The 15,369-nt window shown below is 30.8% G+C and overlaps 2 protein-coding genes across 2 annotated transcripts; both read right to left on the reverse strand.

Moving 5' to 3' along the window:
- Positions 1 to 825: 825 nt before the first annotated feature.
- On the reverse strand, positions 826 to 7,214 carry LOC18050412 (uncharacterized protein At2g38710). The gene is made up of 5 exons (XM_006445682.2): positions 6,935 to 7,214; positions 5,527 to 5,646; positions 4,898 to 5,012; positions 2,116 to 2,209; positions 826 to 1,378 (listed from the first exon to the last, which is right to left on the reverse strand). Exons 1-5 carry the CDS (start codon positions 7,036 to 7,038, stop codon positions 1,173 to 1,175), a joined length of 639 nt encoding a protein of 212 aa, XP_006445745.1. The 5' UTR covers positions 7,039 to 7,214; the 3' UTR covers positions 826 to 1,172.
- Positions 7,215 to 9,699: 2,485 nt separating this feature from the next.
- On the reverse strand, positions 9,700 to 13,953 carry LOC18050413 (multiple myeloma tumor-associated protein 2 homolog). The gene is made up of 4 exons (XM_006445684.2): positions 13,795 to 13,953; positions 13,475 to 13,564; positions 12,862 to 13,126; positions 9,700 to 10,320 (listed from the first exon to the last, which is right to left on the reverse strand). The coding sequence occupies exons 1-4, from the start codon at positions 13,835 to 13,837 to the stop codon at positions 10,044 to 10,046; spliced, it is 675 nt and encodes a 224-aa protein (XP_006445747.1). The 5' UTR covers positions 13,838 to 13,953; the 3' UTR covers positions 9,700 to 10,043.
- Positions 13,954 to 15,369: the final 1,416 nt, after the last annotated feature.

Raw genomic sequence — 15,369 nt, forward strand, 5'->3', positions numbered from 1 at the left:
ACATTGCAGATATAATGAAAAAATAAAATGTTATTTTAATGTTAATAACAACAAATTTAAGTTAATTGTTATTTTACTTTAAGGATTAATTTAATAAATTGATTTTTTTAATTAATGTCTTTAGGATTGTTGACAAGGGTACTATTGTAAAAATAAAAAAAAGATAGTGCTGTAATATAATTAATCGTAATTGACAACAGAGATGTCTTGAGAGTTTTTGAAAGGACAAGGACTAAGGATTGAAGGGACAACAACAATATTTAAGGATTCTAATTAAATATTACATCAGTTGATACTGAAAGTGATTTAAGATACTTTATTAGATAGGCGTCGATCTCAAATTTTATTGTGTAAATCTTCCGTCAATCTCCTGTTGGTGTAAAATTGATAGAGATTTGATATTGATTTGTATTTGGGTTTGAAAAAGAACAGTAAAACCCCAAAAAATAAAATAAAATAAAATAAAAGATAAAACAACAACTCAAGTGACTTTAGATAAACTTGGCACTAGGGCAAATGGGGTTAATTCAAACACCAATCCCAACGGAGAAAGCAAAGAACAAGAAGTTGTTAGTCCGCTTCTTTTGAAATAATTAAAATACTATTAAATGTCGCTATGAAAACATGCAAAAGGAGAATGTTGTGTAAAAATATTCTAATATAATGGTGGAATGAAATCTAAGCAAGGCATCCAATATGCCCTTTTTTCCCCTAAAAAATATACTCATAAGAATGTTGGAAAAAAAATGTCATCAGATTATTTCAATTCTAAATTCTAAAATTAAAAAACAATCCATGGCAAAATGAAAAGAAAAGAACACAATGTAAATAAAGACAGTCCCCGGGAATTTATAACTTAGTAAATGGTTTTACAATAGCACAGCTTCCCCAGAGAAGCTGCCAAATGAGAATGTTGTGTAGCGAAAACAATGAAATTTAAGAAACAATGAAACTTAAGTTCACAACAGGTGATTCCTTCTTCAAAATCAAATGAATTTGAAGAATGGTAGAGGCGGTTTATAACAGTTACTAAAGCGAAGAAGGGGAGGAACACAAACAAATTCATTCCAGCCCACTTTTCATATTTTTCTTTCTTTTTTTTTTTTTTTTAACTTAAATATTTGTTTAGGCCATACCAGCTTTGCTGTTTTAGCGAAAGCGGTTTGGAAGAATCAATAGTTGCCAGGCTTAGCCCCAAGAATGGACGGAGCTGCACCCCTAGTTGTCTTCACATAAGAGGCATAGTCGCTGTAGTGCAATGCAAATAGTGTGCTCTGGTAACGAGTCAGTCGTATACGCTTGCGGAGTGACTCGGTGATGGGACCACTGAAGCCTGCTTTTCGCATCAGTGAGTCGATTGCCTCCACTTTAGTCCATCCTATACCAAAGGGACAGCTAGAGTTAATAACAATTGCTACAAGCATACTTGTCCAATGGAATGCGAAACTGAAGTGCCTTTGCACTTAAAAAGTACGCAAGCCTTTGATAAAACATACTTTCACGGGTCTTAGTTAGCTAGGTTTTACAGTTAGGAAATATTTAGGGCTTGAAACCCATTCAAAACAGGGCATGAAAAAGTTACAGGAAGAGAGAAGGCTAGCACCTGTTGTGTCATCAGTGCCAGTTGGCTTTCTGTAGTAACACACGGCATAAAGAGGTACATAATTATATGCTCTCTATGCTTCTGTCGTAAATGAAAATATGGAAGGGGATGAGTATGACAATAACAACCATTAAAGCAGGTATATAGTACAACTAGGGCATTGGTGCTCAGCCAGAGACAGGTTATTTGGTAAGGAAGAAATAAGTCCTTGAAATGGCATAACTTCCAAAAAACTATGGTAATAGGTTGCCTGTACAGTTCACAATTCAAACAGAAATAACCATTATAACAAAGGCTAATACATGAACAGAAAAACATGACTTGTGGGTTAGCCACCCGAAAACCTGATTTCCATCATTATTTTTTAAAAAGAACATAAATATATTGTATGTACCAATTTAGATCTGAACCTTATAATCACTGCTACTTTATGTCAAAGCATCGCCTCTCCTCATTTTTTGCTAAAAAAATTTCAAACTAATGGATTGGCCTATGTAAACTACAAAATTTACCTTCATGGGCAGCCACTTCAGGAAGGTATGTGGCACTTCGCCTTGTACTATATTCAGGGTCAGTAAACTCAATAATTAAACCATGTGTTCCAACCTGCAATTAGAAGTCAATAGAATCAAAAAGTGGACAAGAAGAAAAAGAAATAGAAAAAGTATAGCATTCACAGCAGATTCTTCTGAACAAAACTTTACAACCACTGTTATTGCATTCACCATCTGAATAATCACTTAAAACAGTTGAAGGATCATTGCTCATCATTTTAAAATAAAAAATTGAGTGGAGAGAGAAAAGAAGAAGATGTATCCCGCAAGGCATATTAAGAAGAGCAAAATTAGACAGTAAACATTAAAATTGAATACCATCAAACAATCTAAAATTATATTTACCCAAACGGGTTTTGAAAGTTGCCACAGCGAGGCACTAATTCTAGACTTCATCACTCTTCTAATAGAAACTCCTAGCTTTACAACTTCAAGCATTACACTGTACACGCCATCTCTAACAAAGGAGATAATGCAATAATGTGCCAGAATGACAGAATCAACCTATAGGGTTCACTCCATTTAGGTAGTGTTTACTTTCTGGAGTGGGAGTGTGGAGTGTGGATTCCTCCCACTCCAGTGTTTACTTACCTTAAAAAAGGGGGGAGTGGGAGTGGGAATCCGTGGGTCCCACCCAATTTTGGAGTGGGGAGTGGGATTCCCACTCCTATGGGGAGAGGTGGGAGTGGGAATCCACTCCCCCCTCTTCCCATTTTATCCTTATAAAAATAAAATAAATAATATCATATTTAATAAAATAAATAATATCATATTTATTAAAAATAATAATTATATCATATTTATTTTATTAAATTTAATAAAATAAAAATAAATAAATATTATATTTAAATTAATAATATTAAACATTAATTTTAATAAATATTAATTATTTATTTAATAATAATAAATATTTTATTCTAAAAAAATATTAATTTTGTACTATATTATCAATAATAATATTTCATTTGTGTTGCTATTATTAATAATTTTTATTCACATAATTTAAATTAAAATTAATAAAAAATTATGATTTACATAATTAAGAATATTAGTAATTATTATTAATTTATAAATATAATAAAATATTTATTTTATTTTCCAAATATATTTTTTATTAATTTTTTAATTACAAATTATAATTCTGTATATAAGGATAAAATTGTAATTTAAAACAATTTACTCCCAATCCAAGACAAAGTAAACAAATAATTAGGATTCTGATTGACAATCCATACTTTTATTTAGTCTAAGTAAACACCCTACTCTCACTCCCACTCCACACTCCTAATCCAAGGATTCCCACTCCTCAGGATTTCCACTCCAATCCAAAAAGTAAACGCAGCATTAGAGTATAGCTAGTTCTGCTTCGCAACTTGATCACTTACAAAAAATCATATGTTATGTTTATTTGCTGGAGTGGGAGTTGGGAGTATGGATTTCTCCCACTCTAACGTTTATTTATTTATTTATTTAAGGAGGGGAGTGGGAGTCCCACTCCGGGGGTCCCACTCATTTTTGGACTATGGAGTGCGATTCCCACTCCCATTCCCACTCTCACCTATTTCTTTTTTACCCTTCGTTAATTAAATATAATTAATATAATTATATTTATTAAAATAAAATAATGTTACATTTACTTAAAAATAATAATATTATATTGATTTAAACAATATTATTTAATAACATTACATTTATTAAAAATAATAATATTAAACTTATTTAAAGATAATATTATTATATCCATAGATAATTAATAATATTACTATATATTTACTTAATTTTAATAGTATTATATTTATTTAATTTTAATAATTAATAATAATAAATCGTTTATTCTAAGAAAATATTTATTTTGCACTATATTATTAATAATAATGTATCATGTGTTGCTCTTATCAATAATTTTTAATTTATATAATTAAAATTAAAATTAATAAAAAATTGATTTACATAATTAAATTAATAATAATATAAATACTTCACTTTGTAATTAAAAACCATAATTCTTTAAATCAGGATAAAACTGTAATTTGAAACAATTCACTCTCAATCCAAGACCAAGTGAACATACAGATGGGATTCTAATTCTTATTCTATACTCTCATTCTAGTGTAAGCAACCTACTTCCACTCCCACTCCCACTCCACACTCCCAATCCCAAGATTCTCGCTCCTCAGGATTCTCAATCCAATTCGAGAACTAAACGCTATCCTAATATCAATCTCGTGTCGTACTAGTTTGTAAATCTAGTAGAAGATTTCGGGAATGTATTAATTTGTTAACTGGAATATACTCGGGTCAATATACAATAAAACAGGAGTATTCTTCAGGTAAACTGATATTTTAAAATCTAATGAGAAATTTAAATTAAATTAAAACCATTTTACAGTAGTTTTCTACCATTTTATTCATCCTAAATGACTTATTGAAAAACCAAAATGCGTGTTAAAATTTGAATTATGGTTTCACTTATTTCTGCCCAATATAAAAAGTGTCGTACTCGTTCCTAATAAAAGTCATATTCTTAAGCCTGCCATATTTTTGAAAAAATAAAACTCAGTGTTGGCAAGTAAACCCCAAAAACACGTGAAATTACTACAATCAATTTATTACATCATTAGAGGAACAAGGTATGATTATAAAAAGTTTACTATTAGTTCTACATAGCATAATGAATTAAAGATATGAATACACCCCAATCCAAAAGTTCCAAAATCTAAAACAAGTTAAAATCACATACCTCCCAGTCAAGATAGTTGTTAGCAGTTTCAAAATCAGTCAAAATAGAAACTGTACATTCCAAGGATGGCAGCTCTCTAGCTTGTATAGGAGGAAACCTTCGGTCCTTCAATGCACTGCAAGTTTTACAGACGTAAAAACAATACAGATATAATAAATAAGAAAGAAAGAAAGAAAAGCTCCTTTCTTAAGAGTGTGCCATAAAATAATGGACTAAAAAAGATCAAAACAAAAAATGACATTACAAACGGCAGGCTCATGAGAAATCCACATGAACAGATGAAGATTAATTAAGGCATGCAAAACAGAAAATATATATATATATTTCAGTGTATTTCCTTAACTAAAGAATTGCCTTATGTTCCACTTGATAGGAAAGAAAAGCAAAATGATCCCAGAAACATAGACTCTACACCACCAAAAGATTGTATTAAGCTGAGATATGAAAGAGTAGAAAGCCGGTCGCAAAATTTCTTTATTTATATCAATCAATAACATTCTATCAAAATGGTAAATCATTCTACTTACACTACCACACATGTCAGGGGAAAAGAGACAAAGATTTATAACTACAGGTAAACAATCAGCATGTATGTAACTCATATGCAAAGTATTTGTTCCCAATAATACCTGGTCAAAGCATAGTCCTTAAAGCCATTAATCAAGCAACGAGCTTCCAGAGTTCCGATACATCCACGCAAACGAGGTTCCCCACCATTCACCACTTTCTTCCAAGTGACAAACAATGGGCTGAATCCAGAATAAGAGAAGCAACAAACAAGGACATAATCCAACACAGTTGCATATATAAATAACCATAGCTTAATTTTCATTTTTACTAGAAAATTGTGAGCAAATGAGTTTCTTTAGAAAATACTGAACCACCAAAGAAGCACATATTACAATGAAAGGCATACAGAAGAATTAATGTATTGCATCACGACAATACCATTTCAGTAAAAGAAAAGTGAGAAACACACTAGACATGAAAACTAAAATGATAATTTACTATGACCCTACAAGCAAATTTCCCTGTTGAAAAAGAAAAATAAAGCACAAACCAATCAAGATAAACAAAGAAGAATCAAAACATTCATGCTCATCAAACTCAGTACCGCCATTGCACTGCAATATGAACCTGAAGAAATGTTATTTTGCCAATTCAATCGGCTGGTTGTTACCATGCACAATATGAGTGTATTTTGTTTCTTATAAAACAGAATCTGAGTAAATAGATAAACAATGACAAGAATAGGCTTTGTGATGATACAAGTAATATCTTCAATACATTTATCAAAGTCAATTTCAATGTGGTGATTAATCAAGCTCTAATGATCAAAATTTTTTAGCACAAATATCTATACAATTACAATGTACCATTGTTTTGTCAATTACCAAGATTATAGAGAGCAGCTCTCCACTTAATTCATGCAGCCAACTATACAACACATCATTGATATTCATCAATCCAGCAGATAATATAACCCACAGGAATCAAGCTCAAAGTACCTCACAACAGAGCCTCGGAGCATACCCAAAAAAATTTCTTTTGGAAAACGATATTATCGAAATTGGTTAAATTCCAAACACTTGCATATTTTCAATCACCAAAAAAAAAAAAAATGGACGTGTGAACTGATTCAAAACTACCACCTGCACTAGCACGTGCGATGAATTTACTGTTTGTCTGATACAAAATATATTTGAGCTCTGATTATCCCCCGTATAATTAATTTTTTAAAAAAAACACTCAAATTGCACTAAATACACAACGCGATCAACGCCAGTTTCAGGGAAAAAAAATCACAAAATAACAATCAAACTAAATCGGCGCAATTTAATGTGAAAGCAAACAAAAAAAACCTATTTTTTTATGAAAAAGTTTTTTTTTTAACTCACATGCAGATTATAATTGAAGCCAAGAGCAACATAAACACTAATGTTCAAAATTTATTTTCTATTTTCTTTTAAAAAAAGAGGTGATCAACTGAAATTGAAAAAAATAATTAAAAAATTAAGAAAAAAAAGAGAAAATTACTGTTGGCCTTCGTCAAAGGCGGGAGGGGGAGCGTCCTCGCTGTTGTAGTGAGCCACCAGAGTGTCGAAACAGTACACCGCCATTTCCCGATTTGCCGACACCATTTTTTAAAATTTTTTTTTCTTTCAATTTCTTCAAAGCTCTGAGAAATGGCTGGTTTTTTTTTCCCTTACTAAATTTTCTACGCGTTTTTTTTTAATTAGAAATAGTAATGCTGAGTAGTTATTTATATGAAGAAGAAAGTCTGCTTGCTTCACTAGAGAAGCTTTTGTTCTTTTTATTATTTATTATTTTTATTTTTTCTGTAAAAGCAAATGAAAACTGAAAAAATATATTTTAATTCCGAAATTATCCTTGAATATTCACAAAATTACTGATATGTCCATCAAGTTGCCCTCTTTTTTGGGGCCTTTTCACCTTTTTTTGATTCAAGTGGACCCACCAGTATGGACATATTGCTGTTTTTTAACAGGGCAGGTCTTTTGACACCCCCGAAAATTCTTTAGAAGCCCCCTTTTTTTTTAATAAAGACTTAATTAAAACGCTCAAATAAATTTTTTTTTTTAACAAACATTTCATATCCAACCCATTTCATAATTTATATTTTACATTTTAAATTTCAGTTGAAACTTTTTTTTAAAAAAAATTATTAGAGTTTAGAGTTGTGGCAATTGAAAAATATAATAAAAAAATTAAGATTCTAAAATTTATATGTATTTTAAATGGTTAATCGTAATTTATTAGTTTGCAATTATAAATTAAATTTGGGGTAGTTTAAGAAATAAAATTAAAAAAAGTGTTATAAAAATTTTAAAAGAGTGTTATAAAAATATCGTAATTAATGTATCAATTAGATTTGGTACATGATATTTTCAATTATGATAATGTTGCTCAAATTTATACTTTACCTTACATAATTGATACCAATCCCACCATATACAATAAATTACGGAAGCTAAAATTAGTAGTCATGAATGGTATTAGTTTGATAATCATAATCAATCCAGTAGAATAAAGCTAATTGATTTTTTTTGGTCATTAAAACTAAATTAGCATGGAGCCATCAACTTACTTTTTATATTATTTTTTGTTGATGTGACATTTAGCACAAAAAGAAAAGGAAAAATGAACAAATAATTGAATCTAATGTAAGCATTTTTTGTTGATGAATGATGATCATCACAACAAAGGTTATAAATTAAGAAGATTCCAAAGATGCAACACAGAAAAGCTGTCCATTTCCATTTCAATTCATAATGGCGTACGTCGGTTTACAACGTAGGCAAAAGCACTAAACAAAATTGGAAAATGAAAGATAACAGATTTGACTGCCTCGTGGTGGTTGGGGGGACATTTATTTTTGGAGAATTTATTATTATCTGTTGTCTTAAAAAAAAAAATCTAAATTAATAAGTTTATTTTAAGCATATCTCAGAAATCTATGCCTACTCGAGGAGGAGAAGCGAAGTTTTCATTTTATTTAATTACAAAAATACTTTTATTGAAACACACACACACAGACATATATATAGATACAGATGTATAAAAATTTTATATTAATTAATTAGAGTATGACTAAAAAATTCTTTAAATAGACTAAAAAATTCTTTAAATAAAAATAATTTTATATTATTTAAATTTTTTCTCTACCAAAATAATAATAATAATTATAACACTTCTCTGTTTTCAAGAATAATGAGATAAAAATAATATAATATTAAACTAAAAGTTTTAAAAGACTTTTTAAATGAAAGTTTTCAAATAAGATAGTGTTTTTCTCTTAAAAAAGTTTTTATAACTCTTTAAATAAATAGTAAAATTTCATTTAAAGAACATTTGGTGATGCTCTTATACCACTTGTTCAACTATCGTCAAATTCTTGCCGGAGTTTATTCCACTTCCAACTTTAAACTCTTGTCTTTTCATATCTCTTTGCTAGAGTTTAATTGAGATTAAAGAGCAATTACAAATTTTGAAGGAAAAGAGATAATTTTATATTTTATTATTTTCATTAATTTAGATTTATATATTATAGGAATAGCAAAGATTCAATTTTAAGTACTACAAAATTTAATTAGAAAATTTTTTGGGTAGCCTTTGAATTATGATTATGAATTATTATGCTGATGTTATATGTTTGGTAACTTAATTTAAACTATATTAACGTTTTGTTGTGATATTTTGAAGGATAAAGCTCATTACATCTCCTATTAGATGTATATCTAATTTCTTATTAATAAAGTTATCTCATACCAAAGAAAAACATTGAATTAAGAAAAATTAAAAAAAAAATCTTTTAGCATACCCAAAAAAATGTGCCTGCTTGGCTGCTATAAAAGAGAGACGCAATCCAAAAATCTATGAAGTATAGCTCAAAAATCTACACCTACTAAAGTGAGATGTCTATTTCAATATTTTTACATATGTGTATATATATATATATATATAAATTTTTTTTTTTTTAATGAAACTCTACTCTCATTAATATTGAAGGAGAGACAAGACATTCATCCCTGCATCAAAAAATATACTTTCATTAATATTGAGGTATATTTTTAAGAATAAAATCCTCTTCTTATCTGAGCTTTACTGAACTTTTAAAGATTTTCTTTCATGTGTCTTTTAATAATAATATATGAGTAAAATTTAACTTCTTTTATTTTATTTATTTATTAACAACTAATCAACAATTGTGTTATTTACTCAGAACACAATCAGATCAGGAGAGAATTATAACCCATATTTTTATTTATATGCATCTCGTCTGTATTTATGATATATTTATGAAAGGGCACTTGAAGTTGGACCTCGTGGGAGCTCGGACTGCCGCACTCTACAAGACCACAACATTGAATGAGCTAAATTTGATGCCTGACAGTTCACATGGCACTTAAAACATACAATTTTTAACGTATCTCTGGAAGGCGTCCATTTCATAGGAATTCACATAACTGCAAATCACTCAAAACAAGGAAATGACATGAAAGCATTACATTAAAATTTCAGAGTAGTTAGTTGCTCTAAAGTTGTTGATCTCTCTCTCACTTTTTTTTTTTTTGGCATTTATGAATATTCTATCAGAAACAGTTTATAAGCTCCAGATGCGTGTTCAGTCAGAGTCATGTCTCCTTCTCTTTTCCTTGTCTCTTCTGTGTTTCCTCCTGTCTTCAAAATCACGAGAATGACGCTTCTCGCGTCTTTCATTCTTCTCATGCTTCTTCTCCTCACGCCTCCTTTTCTTTTGACTGCTTTCATCCTCTGATTCCTCTTTTTCGATGTTCTGAGGTGGAGGGCTGGCAACAGCAGGCTTCTCCTTCTCTGTTGAAACCTCCTCTGGACCGGATTGAAGTGTTCTAGGATCTTCCCATGGACGAGATGCCGCTCCTCTGCATAATTAAATACAAAATAAATATTTTAAGCAGACAAGAGCAGAAAGAAAGAAGAAAACCTAGATAGGGAAAGACAACTAAGTAGGTTGCTGCTAAGCTAGAAAACTATCAAACAAATAACAGGGAAGATGATTGGGGTTTTTAAAAGAGGGAAACCAAATTATTTGTTCCAGTCAATTCAATCACTTTTAACTGCTAACATAAGCACACATGCAAACAACAAAGAGTGCAAAGTAGACTGTTGATGAAATCTAAAATCTATTTCCATGGAACCTATAGACAGTTGAAAGAAAGAGGACATTTATGCCTCATTACAGTCATAGGCAAACAAAATCATGTTCACGCGTCTTTCCACAGACAAAGTACAGAAATATTGGACTAAATGCAATCAGCAGAAAATTTATCAATCAGCAGGTCCCTAGACAACTCTCTTTATAGGCATTACTACAACTCACTGTAGAAGCACAGAAAATTTATCAGACACCCATCCAAGACTTTCAAGGACAGATTATGAAGCCAGTAAGCCCTTCCGCAATCATACCTGAAGCCAAATTCAGCCAGAACTTGGTGTAATAAAAAACAAGGAGACTAGATTTTTAAGGACGGCCATAACTCAAGTAATTCACCATCCCACATTTCAGTTCAGCATGATATAGAGCATTGACCCATAGATCCCAGACAGAACTACTTCTGATACCATATGGTTTCAAATTCAGGTTTGGATCTTTGGTAACTTTACTGTTTGTCCTTAATTTTAAACAAAAAAACACAAATGTTTCAACAAAGCTACTTTAGTATTTACCTATTACAGGTGTTACACTTCCATTGGAACAGTCTCAGACTTATGAGGAAGAGACCAAGATTCACTAACATCTAACCAAGGGCCAGGCTATCAGGTGCCAAGAAGTAGCCCATTTCAAATTCCATGTATTCATTGACATATATAAGGCGAGAGAATCAAACTATCACAACTGGAATATGTATGACTACTCATCTTCACATTGACATTAATTTTAAATATTCCGACTCAATTTTTATTTTATGAATAGTTATAGTTTCTTCATCACATATTCACATTTTCTAGTTTAAATTCTTGATACCGATCTTCCTTATCATTTTTTCAGAAATTACATCATTTAACAAATGTATTTGACTATTATTCAGCATTTAGATGTGAAATATGTAGAGATAAACTATAAACGTATTAACCAGATATGGTACAGATATATTAACATATCTTTTAGGATCAAATGGTAAAAACTTTTATTGCCAACATATTATGAAGAAACAAAATTCTGACGGTATCATCTCATCCGATAAAAACTTCAACTGCAAGACATTCATTTAACATGTATACTATCATATGACCTAAAGACCCTTTTTTCTTTTGGGTTGGGCACTAACAAAAGACCCACATTAAAATGACTTAAAATACTACATATCAAATTTTCGGTTTTTCTAAAATTATTTTTATTTAAAACAATACAATAAAACCATTATCATGATTCGAAATTTCCCCACTGGGCAATGTATCCAGCACCTCCACAAAACTAATACTGAAAAGAGTAGTTACAGAAGTACCTTTATTTTTCTTAAATTAAGCAAAACAATTTAAAATGCTATACAGTTTTTGCTACCAAACATAAAAAAATTGCAAATCTTATAATACTTCACTTGTTATGGTAATTCTGGAAAGTAACACCTGATTGGTTAATGTGTATGATTAGTATTATGTATTAGCTAGTACAGACTTCTTTAAGCACATCTACCATTAAAGGAATACCAGAACACCTTTTTTATTTCCTACGCGAGCATTTGTATGCACCAATTCTTGGCACCAAGTATTGGATTTAGATTATAATATAGAAGGTTGTACTTTTTTGGTTAAACTTGTGGTGGACCTCTCGTTACAGCTTTCAAACAATAAAAACAGAGTACAACTGTGTGCTCATGTTTAATTTTCAGAGTTGCCGTATCCAAAATTTTGTCCATGCTGGCACATAAAACTTGAGCTTGTGGATGGTTACAGATTGCAAGAATTTATATAGCATAAATAGGGTCTTTATATGTATAATGCTTATTTCTATTCAACCTAGTTCTCAAATTCTGTTGCATAAAGGTTGTGTTTGAACTCATAAACCTTGCCTCGGAAGTTACATATCGCAGGATTTTATGGAGCATAAATATGGTTTATATATGCATAACGTTTGTTGTATATCAACTAAGGTTATCAGCAACATATAGGCTGTGTCTGAAGTCATAAACTCAGAACTCAACAACCCACCACTTGCTTCGAGCCCCTTAACCAATCTCAGGTGATACAAACCCAAACAGAGACACAATAATAATATTGCTTGTAGGTTAACATGGCCTATTGTTTCAAATCACTAGTCATGAATCAATGGTTGTTAAATTCCATTTTAACCAAGGCTGTTGGTTCTTAACCACCCCCACCCACATATCAAGGCCACAAATACATCCATAGAAGAAATAATGGCAGCACTAATTCATTATGATATCAAACATTTAGTTATGTACCTTGAGAAACCAAGTCCATGAACCCATGCTGCATCAGCATGCCCTGCACCCATGTCCTCTGCAGTAGAACTTCGCTTCACAAGTTCTTGAAAATCATGCTTATCAAGTCGATTTCCTTGAGGTCGACTAGACCGCTTGGGTGCTAAGCCAAGAGCTTCCCTCATGGCCTGCTCCTCCTCTTCCTTAATTCTTTTTATTTCTTCTTTCAAGGCGTCATCTGAACCCTTAGAATTGTTTTCCCTGGTATACCAATGTAGATCTTTTCCTGTTGAAAATGAAGAAAGAAACAATTGAGACACTCCCCTAGACCATGTGCGATTAAGAAAACGTTTACAAAGTTTGCTAGCCAAAATGCTGACATAAGAAAGTTTTAAGAGACGATGGGCTTGGACTAAAACTACAAACAATAAGCAAAAGCAAGGGAGGGAGAAGCTAAAAGGATCATATCACACTCCATTTAGCGAAACAAATGCATTATCAATCATTTTGAAAGCCCAATACCTAACAACAAAAGGTGCTCATAAATAGCTAGTGATCATACTTGCAAGGAAACGACATCTGTAATTTGATATATAATGCCAAAATAGAAAATAAAGGGATCACAATACCATACCTTTTTGCCATCTTCCAACAGGGGCCTTGATGCTATGACCTAGATAGTTCTCACGATGTTTATCAACCTTCACATCGTCCCAACTAAATTCTGCACATAACAATTTTGCATACATTTATTAGTGTCCAGAAACCAACATAAAAGATGCAGGAAGGAAGAAAACTAAAATCATGAACAAAGCTAACAACAAAAAAGTATCAATTGCCCATTAAGCCCCAGTTTTTTTTTTTTTTGAGAAACATACTTAAATTAAAAAAAAAATTTCGAGAAAATAGCATGTGCTAAAAACAAAACCCTAGAATCAGAAGGAGAAAGCTTACGATCTCGACCACCGCGAACACCGCCCCTGGTTGGATGATACATTTTCGAGCGAGCGATCTGAATTGAACGATCTGAATTCTTTTCAAATTGAACGAATGATTGTTCTGTTGAAAATGATCCTGATTCTCACGACTACTCCTAGTTATTATTTATTTATATTTCTGAAATTTTGTTTTTTCGTTTTAGATTTTGTTGAATATATATATATTAGAGATTGTATTTTTTATCTGGTAGAATATTAAATTTTTTTATTTTATTAATATCCTCATTTTGATGTCTTAATTAGAATATATTATATTTTTCTAATATGAAAGCTCTCATTTTTTTATGTGGATGCATTTAAATAATTAATTCTCTTAAACTGCACAGTTTAAAAATATATTTATATTAAAAAAAAAATTTATGCATTTAAGAATGATATATATATATATGTGTGTGTGTTAGTTATTAGATTAGGATTATGTATTTTATTAAAATCTAAAAAGATCATTAAACTATATGATTTAATAATTATGTACAATATCATTATATTGTTAAATCATGTGATTTAATAGCTTTTAAAAAACTCACACAAATAACCATAGAATTTAAAAATTTTACATAAATAATCCCTTAAAGCTATTTCTATCATAATTAACCAAACATGATTTTTTTGGATCAAGTTACCCTCCTCATTTGCACAATCAAAAACTCTTCCTTACTGAACCAAAATGATTTTCTCTCTTGAAATATCAACGACAACAACAACATTGACGCAAGATGGCGAACGACAACAACAACTAAGGCGATGACAAAATTTGATGATAAACTTAAATCTGCCAAATCCACTCGAATCCAAAACTAATCCAATAAATTGAAAACAAGCCAAACCTTAGGTGAGCTAACTTCATCATCTTTTAATGATTTGAATGAGTGTGAATGGATTGTAGATGATTATAAGTTGTTAGAGGATTATAATGAAAAGAAATTTTATTAAAATGATTAGTTACAACTATTCCACATTAAATGTTTGATAAAATGCCTACTAAATTTTGTTTGTGCTTAATTTTTGTGCATGAAGGTGGGACAAGGTGTTTGCTATGTTGTGTTGTGTTGTATTTGGCTATTTAATCAAATGCGATCAGTTGTGACAGGTTGCTTATCGCACCAAATCCTATCACACCAATTTGGTGCAACAATGCGACAATTATTTTCAGAAGTTTTTTTTTTCCAAATGGTTTTTACTTGTTATAAATATAATATAACAATTTAATAGTGTAATTTGTAACATATACATGGTGAAATCCAAAATAGCAAAGTATAATACACCCAAACCAAGGAAGGAGCTAGGTATAATAAAGGTAACTTATTAAGAGTAACGTTGCTCTTAGAACGCTATTTAGTGGTATCACCTCTTCTCCAACATTTGCTAACGTAATATCGTTGTCATCAAGTAGTAGAGTGGAGAGTAATGTTGCTGCAACGACATCATTTGTGATAGCACATCTTTTTGAATATAAGAGAGAGAGAGACATTTACTCTAAAAGAAGTTTGAGTTTCTACCATCACAAGATATTGGTTCAGAACTCGATGAG

The sequence above is a fragment of the Citrus clementina genome, unplaced genomic scaffold (assembly GCF_000493195.1).
Source record: "Citrus clementina cultivar Clemenules unplaced genomic scaffold, Citrus_clementina_v1.0 scaffold_2, whole genome shotgun sequence".
In the NCBI taxonomy this organism is placed as follows: domain Eukaryota; kingdom Viridiplantae; phylum Streptophyta; class Magnoliopsida; order Sapindales; family Rutaceae; genus Citrus; species Citrus x clementina.